The sequence below is a fragment of the Leptonychotes weddellii genome, chromosome 12 (genome assembly GCF_054177405.1).
Source record: "Leptonychotes weddellii isolate Sample4059 chromosome 12, ASM5417740v2, whole genome shotgun sequence".
In the NCBI taxonomy this organism is placed as follows: domain Eukaryota; kingdom Metazoa; phylum Chordata; class Mammalia; order Carnivora; family Phocidae; genus Leptonychotes; species Leptonychotes weddellii.
Window position 1 is genome coordinate 10905723 of NC_138380.1, and position 25298 is coordinate 10931020.

Sequence of the window (25298 nt, forward strand, 5' to 3'; positions counted from 1 at the left end):
ATTATCATATGGTTTCACTTATTTGTGGAACATAAGGAATAGCATGGAGGACACTAGGAGAAGGAAGGGAAAAATTAAGGGGGGGAATCGGAGGGAGATGAACCATGAGAGACTATGGACTCTGAGAAACAAACAGGGTTTTAGAGGGGAGGGGAGAGGGGGGATGGGTTAGCCCGGTGATGGGTATTAAGGAGGGCACGTACTGCATGGAGCACTGGGTGTTATACAAAAACAATGGATCATGGATCACCACATCAAAAACTAATGATGTATTGTATGGTGACTAACATAATAAAATAAAATAAAATAATAAAAAAATAAAAAGATTAGGGGACCCACAAGCGTGCCCAAGTGATTTTTTGCAAAGGTGCAAAATTTATGTAGTGGAGAACAAAGAGTCTTCAACAAGCGGTGCTGGGACAGTTGGCCATCTGGAGGCCGAAAGTAGAACCTGCGCCTCAATCTCACATCGTGTATAAAAATTAACTCAAAGCAGATCACAGACTTAAATGTAAAAGGAAAAACTAAAATTTTTAGGGAAAAAATAGGAGAAAAATATTCAAGACCTAGAAATAGAAAGAGTCCCTACAGTGGACACCAAAAAGCATAATCCATAAAAGAAAAGAAATGATAAATTAGACCCATCAAAATTTAAAACTTTTGCTCTGTGAAAGACTCTGTTGCAAGAATGAAAAGACATGCCTACAGACTGATAGAAAATATTTACCCACCATGTATCCAACAAAGAAGTCCTCCCTAGAATGTATAAAGAACTCTCAAAACTGAACAGAAAAATCAGCCAGTCAATGAGAAAATGGGCAGAACTGGACAGACATTTCATCTAAGAGAATATAAATATACACAGATGGCAAATGAAAAGATAGTCAACATCATTAAACATCAAAGAAATACAAACTGAAACCATAATAACAGGTCATTACACCCTTATCAGAAGAGCTAAATTAAAAAAAAAAAAGTTGTGACAACATAAATGTTGGTATGATGCAGAGAAACTGGCGTACTCAAACATTGCTGGTGGGAATGCAGAATGGTATGGCCACTCTAAAAACCAGCTTGACAGTTCCTCACAAAACTAAACATGCAAATACTGTAAGACCCAGCAACTGCACTCTTGGGCGTCTATCCCAGACAAATGGAAACCTGTCCATGAATGTTCATAGCAGCTCTATTTGTAATAGCTATGACTGGAATAATCCAGATACTCTTTATTAAGCGAATGGTTAAACAAAAGGTAGACATCTATATCTTGGAATGCTATTCAGCAACAGAAATGAATAGACTTTTAATATACAACAACTTGATGAATTTTGAGAGAATTTTGCTGAGGGAAAAAAGCCAATTCCAAGCTTACATGCTGTATGATTCCATCTACATCACATTCTTGAAAGGACAAGACGTTCCCATGAGGGGAAACTGGGTAAAGGGGACAAGGGAAACGCTCTGTATTATTTCTTACAACTGAATGGGGCTCTATAATTATGTCAAAATAAAAAGAATAGATTAAAAAACAACATGTTTTCTTATTCTTCATTCTTCCTTTCTTGAAAGAAAGGAGAAATAAAGGAAAGAGATACCCCACAAATCTCCACCCATGCACAATCAGCCTTCTAAGAAAATCAAATTAGAATTCTCACATCATCTGCTAGCATTACTGCCTTTCTTCCCCTCGGTGCTCTAGAGAGAGAGATGAGACAAGTGTTGATCTGTATCTTTCTGTATCTTCCAACCTCTCAAAACCACCACTTAATACCTGTGTCCAAGGCAAAGTTTTGTGGGCTGGAAAAGAAGGCCATTATGGAAGAACCTCATAAAGGCCCCATACCACTCATCACCCCTACCCCCATCCCACACATACTTGTACCCCACTCCCCCCCCATCCCCGCCCTGCCAAGGACACATCTCAGAAGCCAGGACTCATATCAAGCTCAGAGACAATGATTTTTTTTTTTTTTTCAGAAAAAAAAACCAAGTTCTTCACTGAAGCCATACTAACTTGAGAGGTTTATATATCTAACATAGATTAAAAACTCTCATTTTAACTCTAGTCCTTTCTGGGGCCATTAGGCATGGCCCCTGTTCCACATGACCAAGCGTTATATCAAACCAAAAACTCAAAACACCATCACAGAAAAGAGCATACATTGTGTGTTCCTCAAAAACAGTACTTACAGAGGTGACAGAAAAATCATACAGAATATACTTCTTTTCAGCATCTAGAAGAGAAAGATAGAGGAGTACCCATTATTATAGGAAGCAGAGGAGCTGTGCGGTCATGCTTTTCTCTTCTTTTTCTCTGCTTACCCAGGTTCTGCCCCTTTTTGCCAAACCTCCACCAAGTTTCTTGGGCCACTTCAACCAACACTAACTGCTTCGCCCTCCAAACTCCCATGGCACTTTGTGGTACCATTTTGCTGGCATTTAAAACATTGTGACTTGCACTTAGAGTCATCCACATGTATATTGGACCTATCCTGCTGGACCAGGAGTTCCTCAGGGGCAATGCCTAATGCCTACGTCTTATTCATCTTCATATCCTCTGCCTACAGTGCAATAATAAATATCCAATAAATGCTAATTCTACAGAGGGCAGGGTTTTTTTTATAATCACAGACCATAAGCTTATGTCAGTTACTTCTACGGGAATCTTAGAGTGGAAAAGCATACTATACAAATTAGATACTTCCCCCTCAATAGTAACCAAAGCAGTATTTTACAAATCTATTAACAAAAATGTATTATTTGGTATTGGTAATGATACCCAAAGAAGAGAGTAATTAAACTAAACCCAATAGTGTCTGTTGCTCTGGTAGTCAATAACATACGAGTTGCTCATCTGAAGTCTATTTTAATGCGTTGTGCTTGGCTAACCAAACTTCCAGAATAAATTGATTCTAAGCTTACAGAAATCAGCACCAACGATAATAGGGTTAGTGCCATACTGGACAGCCTGCAATGACTAGTTTCCACTGAGAACCCTAGGGAGGGGGTCACAGGGAAGCCTACCTTTAGATACACCATCATCCCAGTACAGCTCGCCCTTTGCCTCTCTCTTGTAGTCCAAGGCAACAATGAGTCCCAGGGAATTCTTTCGACTGTAAAAAAGCAACTCTCAGTTTCAGAGAGTGAAGAAAGCTTAGAACTTTGTTCAACTAGCCCCTTTCATGCCTCAGGATGAACTCAGATGAACTCAGAGTTGACCCCAGAAATAGAGTAGATATTGACATCCTATGGAAACATGGATATTGGGTGTGGATAGACAGCAGAGGTTGGTAATGAATGACCATAAGAAGAATGATAGAAGGAGGCAGTTCCTGCCAAAGACTGGGTTTGTGATACTAGTAACAATCAGCACTTACTGGGCGCTTACCATGTGCCAGCCATTCTTCTAAGTGTCCTATATACAGTAAGTCATGTCTATTATTCTATTTAACCTGCCTTATGACACTAAAAAGTCCAACTATTGTCATCCCCAGTTTGCTCATGCTAAGCAGCAACACAGAGAGGACGTTGCCCATGGCAACACATGGTAGTGATAGAGCTGGGGTCTCTACCTGAACATTCTGGCTCTTGACCTTGGAAGCTATGTTCACTTCCATGTGATAACTCTTACCTCTTATTTAACTTGAATTCTCTCATGCCCAAGAAAATCTACTTGAAGACATAGGGAAATCTGGTCATAGGGAAATCCTCACAAATGATTATTTTGACTGTTCTTAAAATCTGATTCAATTCCCAAGTGAAAGACTCTAGAAATGTGAAGGAGCTGAGGCCACCTTATGCTAAATGAACATGAAGGTACCACTTTGGGGCTGACCTTGAAAGTAGGGGAGAAAGATTCCTGACTGGAGATGTTTTCCCTTGACTTAACCACTTTTAGTGTCCATTTGCCTGTCCCATAACACCCTCCCTTGGAACGCCAGGGCAGTCACACCTTAGAAGAATGAGGAGTTTACCTGGCCTCTGTGGTTATGTTGGGTTGTTGGATGGGAAATATGAAGCCCCCTCGGAGGTGAAGTCCTATCCTATCGAATGGCAGCAGCATCTCCACCGATTGTTTCCTCCACTGGATGGCTACCCCCTAACCAACAAAAGGATGACAGAGCAGATAAGGGACCACTGAACTAGGAGCGATTGTGCAGATCATTCTGGTTCAGTTGCCTCATTTAAAATATGTCAGTCAGAGCAAGACAAATGCTGTATGATTTCACCCATATGTGGAATTTAAGAAAAAAAACAGATGAACATAGGGGTAAAAAAGAGAGAGGCAAACCATAAAACAGACTCTTAACCACAGAGAACACACTGAGGGTTGCTGGAGGGGAGGTGGTGGGGGGATGGGTTAAATGGACGATGGGTATTAAGAAGGGCACTTGTGATGAGCACCGGGTGTTGTACCTAAGTGATAAATCACTAAATTCTACTCCTGAAACTAACATACTATATTGTAACTAACTGGAATTTAAATAAAAACTTGAAAAAAAAAAAGAAAGAAAGAAAGAAAAGCAGGGACCCCCAAAAGCAAAGGGTTGCCCAAGGCATAATCGAAATAGCAGATCTGAGACTCCAACCTGCCTATTTCTTTGAATTACACCGTGTGGTGATTCTTCCACAACTGGGCTTTCATTCACTAGGGTATCCCAGACTAAGGCCAATAACTAGCCCTCATAGCTGCACAGTAGCCAGGCCGATACAATGAAAATTCCCCTAAACCTACGCCAGTTATGCAAATTATTTCATAGTACACCTAGAAAGGCCTTCCTTACAGAAAAGTACCCTCTATCAACCAAATGTAAAACGTTGCGCTATTATCCTACCCCAAGCTCCCAGGACTCCTGCCTTAGAATTGCCCTCTGCTCGAGGCTGGTCTCTGACCCAAACAGGGCTGCCTTACTTACTGTCTCATAGTCGTACCAGATGGCGTCTGGTATGTATGCTTTCACTCGGTCCACACCCTAGGGAAACACAAATATTGAACAACATCAGCATGCTGCTTACAGTTTCCACAACACCTCATGTGTGGTTGCACATGCTCGTCTGAACAATCCTGAGAAGTGGTTAGGACCATCCCATTCTACAGGTATAAATACAGATACTCAGACAAGTTGGGCAGTTTACCCAAAGCACAGCTGTGCCTAGGAATTAAGTTTCGAGGCTCCTGAACTTTCTAAGAGAAGCAGAGAAAGTTCGTTCACCAAGCTACTTGTGTAATCTGACATGTGGGAGGAGACTGAAACAGCCAGGCCTCTAAGGAGAGCCTTCCAGCAGTCCCACTGCTGCTCGCAGCACCTGCCAAGAGATGGGACTTCGACATGAGTACACTGGCGATCTCCCATGTTTATAAAGTGATCAGCCGCATCCCGATCCCTCTCCCACACTTCCCCACTCGCACTTTGGGAGGGTACATGTGGTCCTTCATATCTGGTCTCCAGAGTAACGCCCTCCCCCTTGCCCAGACCTCCCTCCCTGCTCCTCTCTTACCTCTTCTCTTTTCCCAGCCCAACCCCAAGAGCACATGTCCTCTGGTCAAAAGGAACCACAGAGAGATAGCCAGCCCAAACTCACAAGGCATTTAAAGCCTCTCAATCCATGATCATATGCTTAAGAAAACAAGTTTTAAGGTAATTTTGCAAAACAGAAATTGTTTTGCTTGGTGGGGCAGTGGGACCAAGAATTACTACTTTTCTAATTTCCAAACTTTCATGATCTCTCTCTCTCTCATTCATATTTATATTTTTTTAAAAGATTTTATTTATTTATTTGAGAGAGAGAGAATGAGAAAGAGATAGAAAGCATGAGCAGGGTGAGGGGCAGAGGGAGAAGCAGGCTCCCCACTGAGTAGGGAGCCCGATGTGGGGTTCGATCCCATGGGATCATGACCTGAGCTGAAGGCAGACACTTAATGACTGAGCCACCCAGGCACCCCATATTTATATTCATATTCATATTCATATTCATATTCATATTCATATTTAAATGCAGCCATAGATACTCCAGACTCAGCTTATTCAGCTATAGAGCCACGAGGACAAGTGAGATATTCTATGCCATTGTCCAGATTAGAAACACACCTCATATAAAACAGGTGTGATGAGCAGTCCAGGCCCCCACAAGAACTGCTCGTGCACATCCCAAGTGGCTGGGTCCTGGTAGAACCTGGAAAACAGAGAAGGCAGGTGAAGCCTCCAGCACTGGGCAACCACACATTAGTTGGCAACAAGATCCAAACTAACCTTGTTACCACTAACAAGGCAACTGAAATGAACGATCTGAAAGGGATTCTTTGTGGGTCAGGAAACTCACTCATGGACCAGGGGTCTCGCTACGGTGTCCCCCCGCGTGTGAGCTCGGTAGAAAAGGGTGTAGAGGTAGGGCAGCAGGGTGTATCGGATGTTCAGATAATATCTGGAAGAATTCACCAACAGAGAGTGTTCACCAAAGGCAGCAGGATCCTGGTCCTAGAAGAAAATGAAGCAAATATGAGATATTTCCATTGTGTTTTAAAAGTGTGTTCCCTTATGATAAGAAGCTTTCCCAGATGAAAGTAGCTTGTTCTCCAACTTGGAAGATATCAAAGCATTTCCAAAACTAAGAGGATCTTGGTACGGTTTCTTGATTTTATAGATGAAAAAACAGTATCAAAAATTATATGACTCTCCCAATGTAAACTGCAAGCAGGTGACAGAGTTTAAATTTGACATGTGTCTTCTGATCCCAGTCTATGGTAGCCTCAAGGGTGATAAAGAAGTCCACAGAGGGGGGCGCCTGGGCAGTGCAGTCAGGTAAACATCAGACTTCTGGTTTGGGCTCTGGTCATGAGATCAAGTCCTGAGTTGGGCTCTGCACTCAGTGTAGCGTCTGCTTGGGATTCTCTCTCCTTCTTCCTCTGCCCCTCTCACACACGCTTCCCCCCACCCACCCTCTCTCGAAATAAATAAATCAATTAAAAAAAAAAAAAGCCCAGGAGGTTGCCATGGAGATAAAGGGGCTACAGTGACCCCTACTCCCTTCTTAGCTGATCTAATTTGTTATATATTGAGGCTTCTCATAATACTTCATTTGGCTCATAATAATAATAGCAGTAAGTTGTACAACCAGGAAAAAGAATTTGAATTTGAAACCCACTGCCTTAGGCTGCATTGCCTACCACCATAATCTATATTCCATCTTTTCCTTTTCATGCAATTTTATGAATTTGCAATTTTAAAATATACATCTAGTTTTGTCTGTAATGTTTTCACCATTGATATTTGTTCTCTTTTCTCTACCCCAAAGACAGTGACCTCTATTTTTTCTTCAATATACAATGTGCAAAAAAATCATGACTTTATCCAAGAGCAAAGAAAGAACCCTTTAGAAGGGAAATCTAATTTTCTTAGGACCCAGAAACAGAACTTTTCCATTAATGATGGGGCGCATTTTGTTCATTTTCCTTGTAATTTGTAAGATGTGAAAGATAATGTATGTCATGCTGAGATCTGTCATCCCATACTCTATTACTGGGACTGAATTTTAGAGAAAATTACTTAAATTTATTCCTTTCTTTTGTTCCTAAAGATGCTCATTTCCTCCCTTCAAAAGGAATAGAAAGTAGAGTGGTCTACTCCAGGAGACCACTCTATGCCCCCAGTGTAGGTCTCATGAAAACCCTGAGGCCAAACACCAATGAAAATAACACTCCACATCCTTCATCACTCGGGTCTCCAACCAAGAATGTGTAGAGCTGCCCTGTTCACTCTGGTGGCCACATACCACGGGACGCTTTTGAACGCTTGAGATGTAGTTAGTAAGACTGAGGAACTGAACTTTTAATTTTACTTGACTTTAGTTAATTTAAATATAATCCTAAAAGCTGAATATTTTTAAAGAATTATTTTTTAAATAAAATGAAAACTAAAAATAAAGTATTTTTAAATAGAAGATTTTTCCATCAAATATAACTTTATTGTTTTGGTTTATTGCACTCCAACTGCTGAATATTTAGCATCCAAACTGAGATCTGCTGTAAGTGTAAACTGCACTTGAATTTTGAAGACTTAAAAAAAAAAAAGAATATAAAATATCTCATTGATCGTATTTTGTATTAAACAGGTTGAAATGATGATGTTATGGACATACTGAGTTACACAAAATATATTTAAAATGATTGTTTCTGTTTCTTTTTACTTTTTAAATCTACATTTAAATTTAATGTGTGGCTCTCATTATCATGCTACTGTATAGCACTCATGGAGGGACAGGAAAACAAGCACTGTAACTGTGCAGCCTAAGTGATCTGAGTGCTCTTATCTACCTAACTCCTTCCAGGCCATCTCAAGAGGAAGGCAACCTGCCAAACCTGCTCCCAGCCACCTGCTTAGAATTTCAGAAATAACTCTTTCCAGATCGCAAATGGCTAGGACAGTCTGGGGATAAAATATTTTGATGATTTGGCTGTGAACCTTTCCCAAGTTAGAGACAAAGTCAAGACGGCAGCTAAAATGATCATCAGTAAGTTACCTTGTTGAGCCTATTAAGAGCTAACCTACTCAATTTTGAAACACTTTTAGTGCAGATTACTTCATTGAAATAAAGGGCATTCCTTATTACTTGCTCCTGCCATTGTCCCAGACATCTCCTTAAGAGGGGCTCTGAGCCCACTTCTATGTACTTACCCATCAAAAACATGATTTTGAATAGGAAAGGACAAAAAAGTGAAAAGTAGTGAGGAGGGCAGGGTCTCGCAAATCATTCATAGAAAGATAGAATGTTGTAACAAACACGGTTTCCTATTTTAATTGAAATAAATTTGGCTCCTGCACAAAAACACACTCAATCTCTCCTTCTAAAAAAACTATTCTGTTTAATAGTGCACTTCACTTATGCTACAGGATGAGCAGGATTGGGAAAAGATAACGAAAGATCATCCCTTCAGCTGGGAAAACTCAGGAGCTCCATCCTAACCCAGCAAGGAGCCCGGCGGCCGCGTCACACCAGAGACTCCCTTCTCTGGGCTTTGCTCTTTTTTTGCATTCATACTTGGCTGCTGAAGTCAGAGGTGGGGTCATGAGAGGTCCAGCTGCTGGGGCCAGACGGCATAGGCCGTAGGTGACAGAGGGCAGGGCAAGCTGGCTGAGCAAGCTCCTTAAAAGCATTCTATTCTTAGCAACTGGGGGTTTGGATTAAATCACTTTTCAATGCAGGAGCGGGGAGAGGAACAGGAAGAGAGGAGGATAGGAAGCAGGCCAATGCTAAATGCTTTTGATCCTCTCCCTGTGAGCCTTACCGATTATCAGTAGGTGAAAAAAAATCTTCAGATCACTGGCCTGCCACTCCCTAAACCATCCCTCCTTGCTCCGTCATATCTAGAAGTAGTTTCCCTTTACTGTCTGAGGTAAAATACCAGTGGACTCCAACTGTCCCATCTTATACAGGTGGTAACAGAAGTAAGTGATAACAGCACCACAGAAAGTCTAACAACCCTTCTCACCTTCATTGGTGAATTAAGAAAATCAATATAAATCAATATAAAATACAATAAAATCATTCAATAGGTACATACTTGCCATGCACCCTTATCCCAATACTCTGCTCTTTGGGTCTATGGCGCAAAATTTATCTATTCTCCTTCTGCACTAATGGCCAACTTGTAGGATTTTTTTTTTCAATCCTTTTTGAGAACAAGTAGATTAGAGAATCCAAGAAGTTTCCATTGCTTTTCTTGGGGACCTTACCCTGAACCCAGGCCCATTGTGATTCCTTGATAGTGGATAAAATGCTCCAAGCTGCATCCATCTTGTGCAGAGCTCCTCTGTGACATTTTTTGTGTAACCACAGATGTTGGCACCTACCTGGAGAATTAGCACATATACAAACAGAGTGGTCAGTGATAGTTGGGAAAGCATTGACTGTATACCTATGTAGTAAGGGGGAAAAAATCTTACTTCCACCCTCCATGCTTACAGAGGTCCCAGGCTTTCAGAGTCAGCCCCCAGCCAAATGTAAGAAATTAGCAAATGTACACGATGAATCAGCTGACAAGAACTCATTTCAATGTTCAATTCCCAATTTCATACTTTGCTATTCACTGATGCTTTGTTAATGGAATTTTCTGTAATGCTAACATATTTTACTTATGGTGTCTCTGTGCTAACTTCAAAGATTCCATGGATGACTACCCAATGATAAAATTTTACCATTCTATCTTCAAAAGACGGTTCATGCCACATATAAAAATGGATTTTCTAATACATACCACAGGGAGACATAAATGCCCCTTGGTTTTTAACACCTCAAAGACTAGCAAAGGAAATAATGCCAAAGGACAAAAGGTTAAGGTTCCTTGGTTGACAGTAAAACTCACCATGGGGATACCAAATAGGTTGAACTCAAGGATACTAGGGATGGACCATCGGAGGTCATCCCATGTGGCCGAATTTTCCCCCAACCAATGTGCAGCATATTTGCCAGATCCAGCAAAAGTAGAGCGGGATAAGATGAAGCTACTTTTATTGGGGAAGATATTCTCCATGGCCCTGAAAAGGAATACAATCAATTGAATGTGAAGTGAGCTGTGAACGTCTAGGACTCACCTGTACCCAAGGGGAGCAATGGGCATTCCAACCAAACAGAAAAAAACATCAGGGCTTCATAAATTAGGTGAGCAAACTAGTTTAGCATTTTTTATTATTTTATTTAAATTCAATTAGTTAACATATAGTGTATCATTAGGTTCAGATGTAGAGTTTAGTTATTCATCAGTTGCATAAAACACCCAGTGCTCATTACATCATGTTCTTAATGCCCATCACCCAGTTTAGCATTTTAAGAGCTTCTTTCCCACTTCTGAATAAGGTTTCAGACTTCATATAAGACAGTCCAAACATCTACAGTCCAGTCCCCCAAGAAATGTCTCTACGCCCCTGTCCTCTTGATTATGCTCTTTCTCTTGTTGGATTGGTTGTGTTCCGGCCCTTTTGGTCAATGATACATTGGAGCCATGCCTTGAGTTCTTGACCCCATCTTCTCCCTCTAGACAAAGCTTTTCCAATGTCCCTTGTTTCCATGTCTTGCTGCCCCTTTATAATCAATCCTGTTTAGCACAACACCAGCTCAGGTTGGAACTCTTAGCCTCTGCTGGCCCTGTAAGAACAGTTTGTACACCAGCTGGGTTCTAGGCAGCTGGGTTCCTCTAAAGCTTCAGAACTTATTATTAGCAATTCTCAATGTTAGGAAATCTTAATCTATGCAAAATAACATTAATTTTAATGAATAAGCCTCAAAAGATGACATATGATACTCTTTATGAAGTTAAATGCAATTAAAATATAAAATATTATTTTCATTGTACTACATACAAAATATCATATATCAAATAAGACTCTGTAAAAGAGAAAGCAAAGGGATTGAAAACATGGAATTCAGAAAGATAATTACTTCAGGATGGAGGGGAACAAGAGGTGGGGTAACAACATGAGATGTAAGAGATGTGAGATGCAAGTTATTTTTCTAGCTTTTATTCTGAATACTCTTTTGCATAGGCACTTTCCTAAAATGCCTCTCCCTCCCTTCTCCTTCCATGCTAAGCAGTTCATACCTTCCTTTAGTGATCTGAAATTAAACAAAATCACAACTATGGTATGGTGATACCTGACCCACAATCACTGCGAGTCCTTCTATCTTCCCTTTCAGTACATGGTCTGAGACAAGTGTATCACCAGGCCCTGGGCAGTTCCTCACAGACACTGTCCCAGCCACCAATGCTCCCCAACTTCATATTCCTGAGTACTACCTTATGGTGAGTCTATAAATGCAAAATGATTTATAATGGCAAAAGGGAGAAAATTCTGAAATAGAAGATGGGTTTAAAAGAGTGAAGTCCTCCATTTTGACGATTTAATGACCAAAAAAGAAAGGCAGCATAGAGAAGAACACTCACTCTTCACCTCCTACCCTTATGTCTACTTCGATCTTGACAAGCAGGTGCTTTGCCCTTGTTAGCACTGGCTAGAGGGTTTATGGCACTCTGTAATCATCCACCATGAAAGAAACACATTCAGGTTGTACAGAGTGAAACCCAAACAGGGATGAAGTTATCTGAGGTTAAAGGTTTATCTAGAGGCAGACCTTTATGGTACCAAGATTAGATAAGTCTGTGTTTTCCAGAGCAGAGGAACAATCTTATCCAGAGGTCCTCAAGTCTCTCTTTTCTGTCCCTCAGGTCTGGCAGGCTTATCATCTGTCCCGATCTCTGAAGGGATCTTGTCTTTCTACTTTCAGCTTAGAGGGAGCAGTTCCTTCTTGGGGTAGACCAGTAACCACTGCCCCCAAACGATACTTCCAGGAAGTCTGAGCCAAATACTCATCAGATCTCTGGCTTAAATGCTGCTGATGTTCAGATCCCACTGAACAAAAAACATATTTGTTTTTTCACCACTCTGCCTCCTATCCAAAGGCCAAGTTCCACTTATCCCCACTGTTCTCGGGGGACTTAGGTCATTCTGCCTGATCCAGAGAACTGAGAAGGGCACTTACCTTCTCCATTATAGATATCTTTTAACTATTAATCATAGCTATTAGAATATATTAACCACCCCCTCACGGTCTTACAGCACTTTTATTACACGGTGACACTAGCAATGAAGCAATTTGCAACTCTCTTTCCCTCTTCCTGCCCATCCTTTCTCACCCCCGGCATGTAGCCACTCTCCCTCCCCCCTTCTGTTCTTAGATAGAAGCATCTTAGAGTCGAAATAGATCAGAACAAGAAGGAACTTTGGGAAACATTAATCCAAGCCTCTCATTTCAAAGGTGAGATAACTGAGCTTTATTCTTCTAGCTTATTTCCCAGGAAAGGAAGAGTGAGAGAGACAGAGGTCATAAAAGAGAGGATAACAAAATCAGAAATGTGTGTCCTTCTTCTTGAAGCTTCTTTTATGGAGATCAAAACTTTTGCATTTATTGGACAAGGACTCTTTCTCTCACCTGGGCAATCCCACATAATACTAAGTCAGGAGGGCAAAACGGTGCTGGAGAACAAAACAGGGGCAGTCGCTGCCTCTGATTCACCAGGCCCCCTGCAGGCCCTTCCTGATGTCTCTTCCTCAGGCCAGGCAGCTGTGCAACACAGGTACATACACTATTCCTCAGGCTAAAGTTACAGGGGTGACTTTTCCCTCAAAAAACTTGCAGTCCAGCAAGGAAAAAAGGGGGGGGGATTATCTAAACGTTGTAATACAAGATTTTTGCATATTGAGCATATTGTAATACAAACAAAGGTAACACAAAAAAGGGAAATAATCTTTTCCTAGAACTGACAGGAAGGTTTCTAGAAACATCTGAAAAGAGGCTTTAAAGATAAGCGTATGTTTGCAGACAGGAGAACTGAGAGGGAGCCTGGGGAGGGCAGCAGGGAGAGAAGCAAGGAGGGTGTGGTGTGGGTAGCCTGCCAGGTAGACAAGGGACACTCGGGCAAACTTGAATTTCATTTAAACAATGGATCATTTTTAGTACAAGTGTGTCCACTACAAGTTTAACTGGGTCCTATATTTTTATTTGCCAAATCAGGCAACCCTAGTGTGGTTCGGTAACAGGACCTAAGCAAGGGCTGGCTTCCAACTCAAGGCTCTAAATACCTCGCACATTACTGCCTACCAGTATTTAATGAAGTCCCTTAGTCACAAGCCAATCAAAACTAATCTCATACAGGCACCAAAGGGCTCTATGAGAAGAGCTCTTAAGTATCCTCTAAGATCTGAGTTGTACATCCTTAGAACCACAAAATATATTTGAAAAACATACTTATGGAAGATACGAAAACCCTCCGCCTCCCACCTCCCCCAGAAGGGAATTAGGGCGAAAGCCAAGTGCTTACGAGTGTGTTGCTTTTGCCATGGAGTAGCCATACAAGCTGTGGACATCATAGTGAAGGCCCCACTGAAATTCTACATCCATGCAGAGGGTTCTTGCAAAAAGCAAGCGGTCCAGAATCCCTGTGGGGGAACAGCCATTAGTGACGCACTTCCCAATCAATCAGCTCTAACAAAATAACCACCCAGTTGTTCCCTTCCCAGTTACTGCACCTTCCCACCCAATCTCCACCTGACAAAATCCTTTCCAGTTTTAAACTCTATCCTAAATGCTACATCCTACCTGGGACCCACACCAAGCCCCTCTCTGAGATAGATCATTAAAATTAAGGTGCATTCCCTCGGAGCTCATAAAACATGGTGCTGAGTGGAGACAACTGGAAAATGAGCGGAGAGCAACGGGAAGTCGGCCTGAGATGAAATGTAAATAAAGCACCACATTTCTCTACACATATTTGATCAAGAAGAATTGAGTGTGTAAGGAACAGAGATGAGGGGCAGTGGGAAAGATGTACTTTCATTCTTCCATTATAAGCATTCAACCCATTAGGCTTTTTTTTTTTTTTTTTTAAGAAATGAGATATGACATTTGGGTGGTTTCATGAATAAGAACTCAGATCCTGCTTCTAGAATCACCATTGTCTGACTGTTATTTTCCCTTTTCATGCCGAAAATGCTCAACATTTTCTGCTTTGTAGCCTAGAATCTCCTTCTTCCCTTTTCTTCTTGTGAACCAATAACGGGGCGGGGCGCCATATCAGCTCTCCTTCATGAGGCCTTGCCATGGACATAGGGCCTCAGTATGAAGCACAGTTCCAGAAAGTAATGGAACCAGGAAACCCTGACATTGACTTTTTCCCACTAGCCCAACAGAATCTCACCAGCCCAACTTAATCGGAAATTAAGTTGAATGATAAAACATGAAATTTATATTTTTGGCACAGCTCAGTTTGTGGAATGAGACTCACAACCACTTTAATGATAAGAAAAAAACGCTAAAATTGTCCCAGGGTCAAAGGTAATGTATGTAATTCTTCATCACGCTAATGTGAACTGTCCAATCCTGAAAAGGTGAGAAGCAGAGCAGCTACGAGGTAGTGGCTAGTCATAGGTAGGCAGACAAAAATGCTGGGAGCTGGGGAGTGAGGTGCTTGCCAGAAGCAGGCAGAAGGGGATGAGATTGCAGTTTTCTATAGAAAAAACAAAAAACAAAAACTTGGTTCTCGCTAAGAAGATTAAGGGATTAAAAGAGAAACATAATAAACTGATCTGCAGTGGAAAAAAATGGGGGGGGGGGTCATAGACTGAGCAGAGAAGAATGAGGAATAAGCAGACAAGCAAACAGCAGATTTTGCAAGAGGTTAAATGGTTTGAAGCCAAGATCCCTCCTAAAAAAGTTCTCCACTCCTTCAGTGACCAAAAGGAGCTAAAGAAACAGGTCAATCATAGTCCAGGGTGCAAGTGAAGTGGACAAACCAGAATCAACTGGCAGAGACTAGCCAGATCCTCACCAAGGCTGTGTTCTCTTCCTGGGAGAGTTAAGATTATATTTCACACTTTCGCTGGAGGTTGAACTGAGAATACGTGATTGGATTCTGAGCAAAGAAATGTGAGCAAATTGTATACGCCCCACTTCTAGGCCTGCCAATAAAACTTCTCTACCGTCCCTCTCCTTCACCCAGGAAGCTGGAAACAAAGGATTCTGAGATGGGAGAACCAAGCAATGGAAGTAACTAGATCCCTGAGCCATTGCTTGGATGAGAGCCACACACCTCACGCTGCAGTATATGAGCAAAAAATAAACTTTTATTGTGTTAATCCACAGCATAATCTATTTGATACTGTTTCACACACATGCATACTTTCAAAATCAGGACTGGAAAATCTGACTAAGAATGAGACTTAAAAATAAGAAGGATCTAAAAGGAACCACGGATGCTTTAAATTGTGGCTGATGAGCTAAAAAAAAAAAAAAGTTCACAAAATTACAGAGTTCCTTCAGTGGAAGGTAGTTTCTACCTTAAAGTATTCTGGTATTCTCACAAATTTGAAAACTGAACCATTTGTCTGAGGGGTTTGGAGACCACGAAGAGGATGGGAGGATGCAGAGCCCCTTGAGGGAGGCGTGTGTCCACCACACACTCGCCCTCGGGTTCCGGTGGCCAGAAGGTGGCCAGAGGCCATGGGCGCAGCAAGGCCTCGGGTAGGGGAGTGGCCAGGGTGCCCGCAGGCCCCTCGCACTGGGAACTGGGACTGTTCTCAGCCACGCGGAGTGCTGCTGAGCTTGCTCTAAGCGTATCTCCAGACAACTTACGGGGAGTGAAAGGAGGAAAGTTGAAGGTGTTCCCTTCACACCCGCGATCAGAACCTTGGAGAAAGCTGGATACTTCATCCATTTCCTTCAAAGACACAAAATGGACAAAGGGAAGTGTTACCGATGTAGGGTTAGTCGTCTGGCAAGGTTTACTCAGCTGGAAGCCCCTCTTACTAATTGACTTTGGGATCTTGAGGAATCTTCCTAAATTTTCTTGACCTCTGTTTCATCTTTCGGATTGCGTTGTGTCTAAGGTGCCCTCCAGCCAGAAATGGTATCAGGCACATTTTACCTTTTATACATTGATTTCAATTAGCTAATTAAACGATACCATTCCAAAGGCTAATTCTTACCTTATGAATAATGTGAGTTTTATTGTTGCTGTTAATGTCTCAGTGCTGTTCGAAAGAACCTAAGACAGAGGAATATTTCTGTTTTATACTTTCCCCTGTCTTTTATTCCACTCAGTGAGGGACAACAAGATATAACAGAGATCAAATCTGTCTCTTTAAAATGGATTAAAAATAGGTGATGCCTAATCTTGCTAACAGAGATAATTTTCCAAATTTCAAAGAAATATCTCCACCTGCTATCCCCACCTAAAAAATGAAAGGGGTTTATTAAATCATTCTCTGATTAACTTTAAATTTTAATGGATCGGTGCGACAACCTCTCATAAAACAGTATCTTTAAGTTGAAAAACAGTTAAGGGAGGTAGAAGCTGAGGCCATGGGAAACTAAAGGACTTTCTCAAAAAAGAAATAATCAGTTGGTGGCAGATCCAGAATTAAAATCTGGGGTTTTGAGGTGGTCTATTTTCCTGCATATAAGCTCCGCATTAAGTAAAAGGATTTTAAATACCACTATGTCAAGAAAACTATTTTTCTTGGGTCAAAGCTCATTCTCAAATCTTGGATTATCCATTTCCAAAAGAAGTTTGATTCTGGCATAACAACTTACAATCCACACTCCATCAAACTCGAGAGTTTTATGAAATTCACTGAACTGCTCTGTCCACCACTGAGTGCAAGTCGGATTACTATAATCAGGAAAGACCGTCCATCCGGGGTATCCCTAGGGAACAAAGAAGAAGGCGGGGGCAGTGGGTGTGCCTGAGGACCACGGACGCGCTCATTGCCGCTATCGCTTCTGCCACCAGGAGCCCCAGACATCTTAACATTTCAGAATCAAAACTTCCCCCCAAACTAAATAGTAAACTAGATGCAAGGAACCAAAAGAAGAAAAAAGGAAAGGAAAAACAGCCATAAATACATGAGAAGCCATCAGATGTCTTCTTTCAATGAAAACACAATAACAAAATTTCATGATGTCAGACCAGCTGGGAGAACAGTCTAAAAACACTCATCCATCTAACTGGGTAAGATTTTAGGAGAGAATGACTAGATTCACTCAATGTGTTAATCAAAGGTCATTTAAACCTGCTTTGAAGAATGATGTTTATAAATGATACGTTTGGTTTGGTAGAGAAACAATCTGTTTTAAATGGTGAGATGAATTTTGTGCTTCTTACTCAGGTCCAGTATTTCTTATCCTCTCTTCTCTTCCTAATCTATTCCTACCGATGTAGCTTTTAACATTTTCCAGAAATAGTGCAAAGATAGAAATTACAGCCAAATTATTGAAAACTCTGAATTGATAGAGGATACAAGCTTTTGTGCTTACATTCTTGTTTATTTTCCCAACAAACTCATAGGTTGTCATTTAGGACCTTATGCTCAGGCAATATAATTAATATATATCTTACATATGTTAATATATATTATGTGTTATATGTATTACATATATTTTATGTTAATATTTATTTATATATTATAAAATACATATAATGTGAATATGCAGAGACTTCTTAAAACTCAAGATGGGAGCTGAAAATTCTCAGTTTAAATGGGTTGAACTCCTGATCTCTTGTGTTAGGTGATAGGGCACCAAATAATAACTAGAGGTAATTTTGGACTCAGGAAATAGGCAATGTGGTAAAGAAGTCACCTATAGCAACACTCTATCTAGAGTAGGCCCAGCAAACTTCATTCCAACCAAATATCTTTATTTTTATTAATTTATTTGTTTGTTTATTTTAGAGAGAGAGAGAGTATGAGTGGGGGTGGGAGGAGAGGGAGAGGGAGAGAGAGAATCTTAAGCAGGCTTCAGGCCCCATGCAGAGTCCGACATAGGGCTCAATCTCACAACCCTGAGATCATGACCTAAGTCGAACGCTTAAACACCTGAGCCTCCAGGCACCACCCAAATACCTTTATAATAAACCTCCAGCCACCTCCAAGACTACTACCTCTGCCAACATCAGATCAAATGTTTGTGTTATTTCTTGGTCAATGGAGGCAACAAATTAAATTCTTGTAATTATATGCAAATTACCAATTGTATACCACTCAAATATGAGTACTACTGAAATGACTCACAGGTCTGGATAATCTACTTTTTAGATAATCAAAATCATGTTTATGTGACCACGGGCTCTGATTTTGTACTTACATATGAATATCGGTCTGATATTATAGAAATTCACTTCAAACAAAACAATAAAATCAAAGCATTGGTTTGGGGAAGGAAGGAAACTACTATTTCATAGAAGGTTAGACTCAATGAAAAAGAAAGTAAATAGAATTAAGTATTGTAAACAAAGTCAATGATAGGAATTAAGTGAGCAGTTAAGGGGGGATTAAGGGGACATTGATAACCCTGAAAAGACAGTTTTGAAAAGTAAACCGCCTAGGAGCAACACAACTTGCAGCCACATAAACTCTCAGATTAAGTATCAGTTTTAGTAAATCTCCCATAATCCAGTCAGCTAGGTCTGACCCTATATGTAACTGGAATAGAAAGTTGCCTCCACGATTTGATGTAAAGTACTCTGGAAATAGGCTTCTAATCAGCCTACTCCAATGCCTGAATAAAGGCTGGGCTCTGTTAAGTCTCATGTAAAATAAAAGTACATTAGCTGAGACAGGTTTCACATTAGACTGTGAGCATCCTACTACATTATTGTAGCCGAATGTATTGTCTTGGGAAAGAGAAAGAAATTGAGAGGCAGGAGGACTTTAAGAATAAATGAATTTTCTTCTTATAATACATTGCTTCTCAAATATCTGTAGTACAGAAAGTCAGGGGCTAGCTTTTTAGAGACTAGGTATTAATTTTTCTCACCACAAAAAAAGAAATGATAATTATGTGATATGGTAGAAGTGCTCTCGCCACAATTTGCAATATACAAGTGTATCAAATCAACATGCTGTAAACCTGAAATTTACACAATGTCATATGTCAAATATATTTCAATTTTAAAAATCCTTCAGAATTTTAATCATTTTACTATTACATCTACTGTTTTAAAAATAATAATAAAGGAAGCCTCTAAAGCATGAAAACAGTGATGATACTACAACGTGCCTTCTACTCACTTTCATTAATAAAAGTACAAACTTCCCCAAATGACTAATTTATTGATTTCCTTGCAAAATTACCTGCCCAACGACAAAGCCATTGTCCCCCACGATCCATACTCTCTTTTTCCTTCCATTCATATAGGGCTGATAGTCAGAGTTATTTAAGATGCCAGGATTCTAATAAATAAATATAACAAATATTATTTTTGTCAATTTCTTTTGCACCTTGAAAGGGAAAACGAGGCAACAGACTTGTTTGAACATACCATAATGATTACATATTTCAGTCCTTGCTTACGTAAGTCGTTGGTAAAATTTGAGAGATCAGGGAAGGCTCGTTGATCAATAGTGAAATCCTTATTTCCATCCATGTAGTCTATGTCAGAGTACTGGACATCCTGAAAGATAGTGCCAGCCAGTTAGAACCTAGGAAATATCACCGTGCTGACGGAAAGTATCATAGCCCTGGTTCCTGCTCACTAAAACTGAAGCTATAGTTTTCTTTCTTTCTTTCTTTCTTTCTTTCTTTCTTTCTTTCTTTCTTTCTTTCTTTCTTTCTTTCTTTCTTCTTTTCTTTCTTTCTTTTTAAGATTCTATTCGTTTGAGAGAGAGAGAGCGCGAGCAGGGGGGAGAGGCAGACGGAGAAGGAAAAGCAGGCTCCCCGCTAAGCAGGGAGCCGGATGTGGGACTTGACCCCAGGATCCTGAGATCAGGACCTGAGCCAAAGGCAGATGCTTAACTGACTGAGCCACCCAGGTGCCCCTAAAGCCATATTTCTTAATGATCCTTGAACTTTCAGGGCTTGGCTACCTCCTAGAAATAAATAAGGCCCTTCTGAAAGACGCAGGCTCTCTCAGGTTGTAGTTTTATGTCTTTGTCCTGACCAATGCATGTCATGAGGCTTTGGGAGGAACTTGAGGGTAGGGACTGTGCCTTGTTCATCCCTGAAACTTTTTTTAAAAATATTTTATTTATTTATTTGTCAGAGAGAGAGAGAGAGAGAGCACAAGCAGGGAGAGCAGCAGGCAGCAGGAGAACAGGCTCCCCACTGAGCAAGGAGCCTGATGCGGGACTCGGTCCCAGAACTCTGGGATCATGACCTGAGCCGAAGGCAGATGCTTAACCAACTGAGCCACCCAGGTGTCCCCATCCCTGCAGCTTGAGAGCCTGGATGCTTGACATAAAACAGGTGCTCTTCAAATGTCTGTTTGGGTGAGTATATTAGTAATGTTGTAACCATGTGCTAACTTGGACCCTAAACATTAAGCTAGACTATATCATTAGAGGAGAAAACAGTCTTCTTGCTCTATAAAACTTCTAGAACAATAACTCACAAAGATAAACAACAAAGGGGCAGAGCTTTAATTCACCAAAGTCTCATACATAGTTTATTCTAGTGTTTGCATACCAATCTGTGAGGAGCAGGTGTTATTCTTAGTGAGAAGACTGAAATGTGAAGGGTTTGAGTGACATGTCCCAAGGTCATACGCAGGGGTGGGTGGGGCCGACTGCAGCTTTAGTGATAGGCCCTTTGAATCCAGCTGCTCTTTTTTTCCAAACTGCCACAACTTCAAGGACATCTGAAGGTCTTCCAAGAATGTGTTCCTCATGTGTCTTAGAAAGTTCTAGCTTCCAGGCCTGCAGGAAAATGTGGCTGGTGGCCTGGTGCCAACGCAGCACATCTGTTCTAACACTGGGCAGTCAGTCAATACCCAGTGCCTCCACTCACACATGGTGGGAAAGATCCAATCCGTGGAAGGAAAGCTCACTTGTTCCTGAATCAGCAGCACCTCAGAAAAGCCCTTCACATCAGAGGTACAAGCACAGATTGAAACCAATAGCACATGGAGTAAAAGAACCATTTTTGAATCCTGGTCCTGCCATTTAGCTAGCTTTAGTGACCTTAGAAAAGTTACTAACTATGCAGTGTGTTTCCATTATCTCATTTACAAAATACCAATAAATGACGTTTAACCATGGTTGTGAAAGCACCTTATAAAATAATAACCACGCGGCAAGATTTGGCCTGATTCCTCCTGGAATTGAGTGCTTGCAGGTATCAGATTTGGGAGCATTTTAATGAAACACATGATCAATTTCCTCTAGACACCAAAACACCACAGCAGGCATGTTTTCTCACAGGAAAAATTCATCTCTCTGCCTGCTCTCCTTGCTGCCCTGAGAGGGCATTGTTAAGTCCTGAGATCAGGCCAAAGTCATTTCCACCTGCACATTCTTCCTTCACATGCTAACCAAATATATGCTTGCGACACAGTTCCAAAGATCTAGCCCCAAATAAACTGTTTTGATAATTTCATTAAAGGCATTCTACATCTCCTGGAGGAACTTATCAAGTAGTCTACACTTAATAATTATCTATTTACCAGTGGACATTGAACATCATAAATACTTGGCAACCACTGAACTTTCAAAATTAGAGTCTGCTAGATCTGGAAGAAGTGTTCAAGGTCGCTATGAGAAACTCACTTACTGTGAGTCATGTTTACAATCATCAGCTCTTGTTAACCATATCACCCCAGGTGCTGCTTTCTTTCATAAAATAAGAGCTAACTTTGATGGAGCTCATCCAATGTGCTGCCTGCCTTCCGTGCATAGTGTAAGGCATTCCTCACTACCAGTCCACCAAAGGAAGCCTTGCGTTCTCGTTTTATAAAGGGAGAAACTAAGACTCAGAGGTGCTAATTAACCAGCCCAACACTGAGAGAGTTAGGAAGAAGTAAAGCTAAAATTCAAAACCATATCCATCCAACTCCATAAACTGCTGTTTCCATGATGACACAGGTAATTTAGCATGCAAATTTCTGACACTAGGTGTGCCTGTTTGTCTACGTATGTATGTACGTATGTATGTGTCTATCCACCTATCTCTCTCTGTATTTCTTCCTAATACATTGAATTAGATGCAAAAACTAAAAGATAGGAAATGGTGCCTTACACAGGTTAAGAGAAGTTCCGACTTACATAAGGGATCCCAGCTACAAGATTTCGGTTCACAACCTCCTTCAATCCATTGATGCCACCATAGTTCCTGCGACTAAGCTGGAACCCAAGACTCCAGTAGGGAGGCAGCAATGGTCGTCCAATGAGCTGAAAAAATAAATATAGACATGTTTAAGCATTTAAAAACTACTGTTTTGAGCACCATGTCTGTACAGAAAACACTTTCCATTTCCATTTGTAACTCTGTTCAAGCAAAGCCCATACCTCCAGGTATTCCTGAATCACTTGTTCTGGAGTATTTCCCAGGAATACATAAAAGTCAAGGATGCCCCCAATCGTGCGGTAAGTGATCGCAGGAGCAGGCTGCAGGGTGACCTCTGAAAGGATTAAAATGAGGGTTATTAGAATTTTGTGGTTGCAAATATACTTTTCTCTAGAATATGAATACCTGAGCTATCCAAAACAATCTCAGTCTCATTTTGCAAGAGATGAAAGCCATACAAAAAATTCTTTTCTTTAGATTGCTGACGTTTATAATATTAAGTGAGTAAAACACTAATGAAGAATTGATTTTTTTAAGAGAAAGCCGAACCAATTCTATTTTTTTCTTATTATAATCTTATTTTTTTTATTTTAATTCAATTAAGAACCAATTCTATTTTAATCTGGCTATATAACAATACAAATGTCTGGAATTTGTGAATGATTTAAAGTAATGGAAAAGTTTTAAAAACCTTATTAGATGAGTTTAATTATAATTTACAAATAAAAATAAAAACAAGCCTTTATTAAGGCACTGTTAGTCCAGAAGCTTGAGGGAGAAGATTCTGGAGTAGGGAAGGAATGAGCTATGAGAAACAGCTTACAGAACACAGCCTTGTTGCCTACAGACAGACAGTCTGGTTTACATGTTGAAATCTACAGGTATCTTTGGGACCTATCTGTCAATGCATCTTATTATCTACAGAATATTATGGAAAACACTGCATCAAAAGAGAACCCGAAAGAAGTTTTCAATGGAAATAGCTTTCAGCATGAACTAGATTTATAACAGGTTACCCTACTTTTTGGGTTCCCATATAGAAGCATTGTAGGTTAAATACACATTCTGTTAAATAATGATCTCGCCATGAAAGTTGGTTTTATAAAAGCCACATCCCCAAACATATTCCTGTTGAGATAAAAAGATGTTTCCTACCCATGGCATTACTGTTCAACAGAAAAACACCAAAAGAGGAGCCGCTGGTGTCTTCAAGGCACAGGAAGAATGTATGAGCTCCATACAGATTAATCATGTCCTGTCAAGAAAAATGATAACAAATAATAGTAGTACATGTTGAAAATGTTATTTACCCTAGAATAAAGTCAAACGCCACATACAACATGTACTTGGTCAACACCTGACGTGGGTTAGTATTATATCAAAAAGGTATTGAAATGGTAATATCAACTGATAAATGGATAAACAACATACATACAATGGAATACTATTAGTAATAATAAGAAATGAAAAACTGAGCCATGCTACAACAGGAACAAACCTCATAAATGTGATACTAAGTGAAAGAAATGGATACAAAAGAAACCAACTATTGCATGATTCTATTTATATGAAGTATCCAGAAAAGTCAAATCTATACAGACAGAAAGTAGAATGGTGATTGCCCAGGGCTAAAGTGGGCACTGGGGTGGGAATGGGGATTATGTCTATAAAAGTATGAGGGACCCTAGTGGGATGATGAAAATCTTCTAAAACTGGATTATGATGATAGCTGCACAACTCAGTAATGTGCTAAGCAATCACTGAATTGTACGCTTAAAACAAATGAATTGTATAGTATATAAATTATATTCCAGTCAAGCTATTTTTTAAAATTTGGAAAATATCTGCAAAGACATATGACAAAATGTTAGCAGAAGATAATGTTATTATGAGAAATTTTGTATTTCTTCTTTATGCCTAGCTGTATTTTCTAATTTTTCTATAATTAATATATAATACTTAGGTAGTAAATAAGTTTAAAATTTAAAAAAAGATACTGAACCTGTCACAGGGCTGTGATGAGCACTGATATAAAAAGAGATAATGTGTATTACTGTAAGTGAAAAAGTGAGAGAGAGAAAGAGAGGGACAGAAGACAGAAAGAAGGGGGGTATGTGGGAGGGAGGAGGGAAGGAAGACAGATAAGACATTTATCTAATCTGTGACTACATAACTCAAGGATTTTTCAGCTAGAGAGCCAAGCTTAGTATGATGCTTATGTTGCATGTTTGTCAAGGGCCTTGAGCAAGCACTTTGGTGAATGTGCTGGCTGTTGCTTTACTCTGGTTCAATAAGTGTGTCCCCTTCACTGCATCAGACAATGGTGGATGGGCCAGTTAATGTGCTACTTGATTTGTTCATCTCCTGTGGAATACGAATTGCAAAACTTCAGTCCCATCCCTCCCTTGCAACATACATCACAGATTTGGGAAACGTCATCAGCACAATGGAGGCTTCAAGACCTGCTCTACAAAGCAGTGCTACTCAAAGTATTGTCCGTGGACTTGTACCTCCCCACATCCTTTGCTGTAAATCAGCAAGGAAAGTACAAAAAACAAGAGAAAGAGTTTAGAAACTTTATAGCAATTTAAAAGAGTAATTTAAAAGCTGTTCAATTTAAAATTTGAGCTTATATTTTATGTCTTTGAATAATTTTATTTCATTTCCCCAGGATTAAAAAATAATAATAATAA

The 25298-nt window shown here is 40.3% G+C and overlaps 1 protein-coding gene across 1 annotated transcript in view; it reads right to left on the reverse strand.

Moving 5' to 3' along the window:
- MGAM2 (maltase-glucoamylase 2 (putative)) overlaps positions 1 to 25298 on the reverse strand; it is an 82705-nt gene that overhangs the window by 41457 nt on the left and 15950 nt on the right. Inside the window, 16 exon segments of the mRNA XM_081799970.1 lie at positions 2191 to 2234; positions 3025 to 3113; positions 3975 to 4099; positions 4917 to 4973; positions 6090 to 6174; positions 6322 to 6476; positions 9732 to 9848; positions 10361 to 10532; positions 13871 to 13988; positions 16180 to 16264; positions 17140 to 17253; positions 19680 to 19778; positions 19868 to 19999; positions 22584 to 22709; positions 22827 to 22939; positions 23761 to 23860. Of these exon segments, the coding sequence (XP_081656096.1) occupies positions 2191 to 2234; positions 3025 to 3113; positions 3975 to 4099; positions 4917 to 4973; positions 6090 to 6174; positions 6322 to 6476; positions 9732 to 9848; positions 10361 to 10532; positions 13871 to 13988; positions 16180 to 16264; positions 17140 to 17253; positions 19680 to 19778; positions 19868 to 19999; positions 22584 to 22709; positions 22827 to 22939; positions 23761 to 23860 (1731 nt within the window).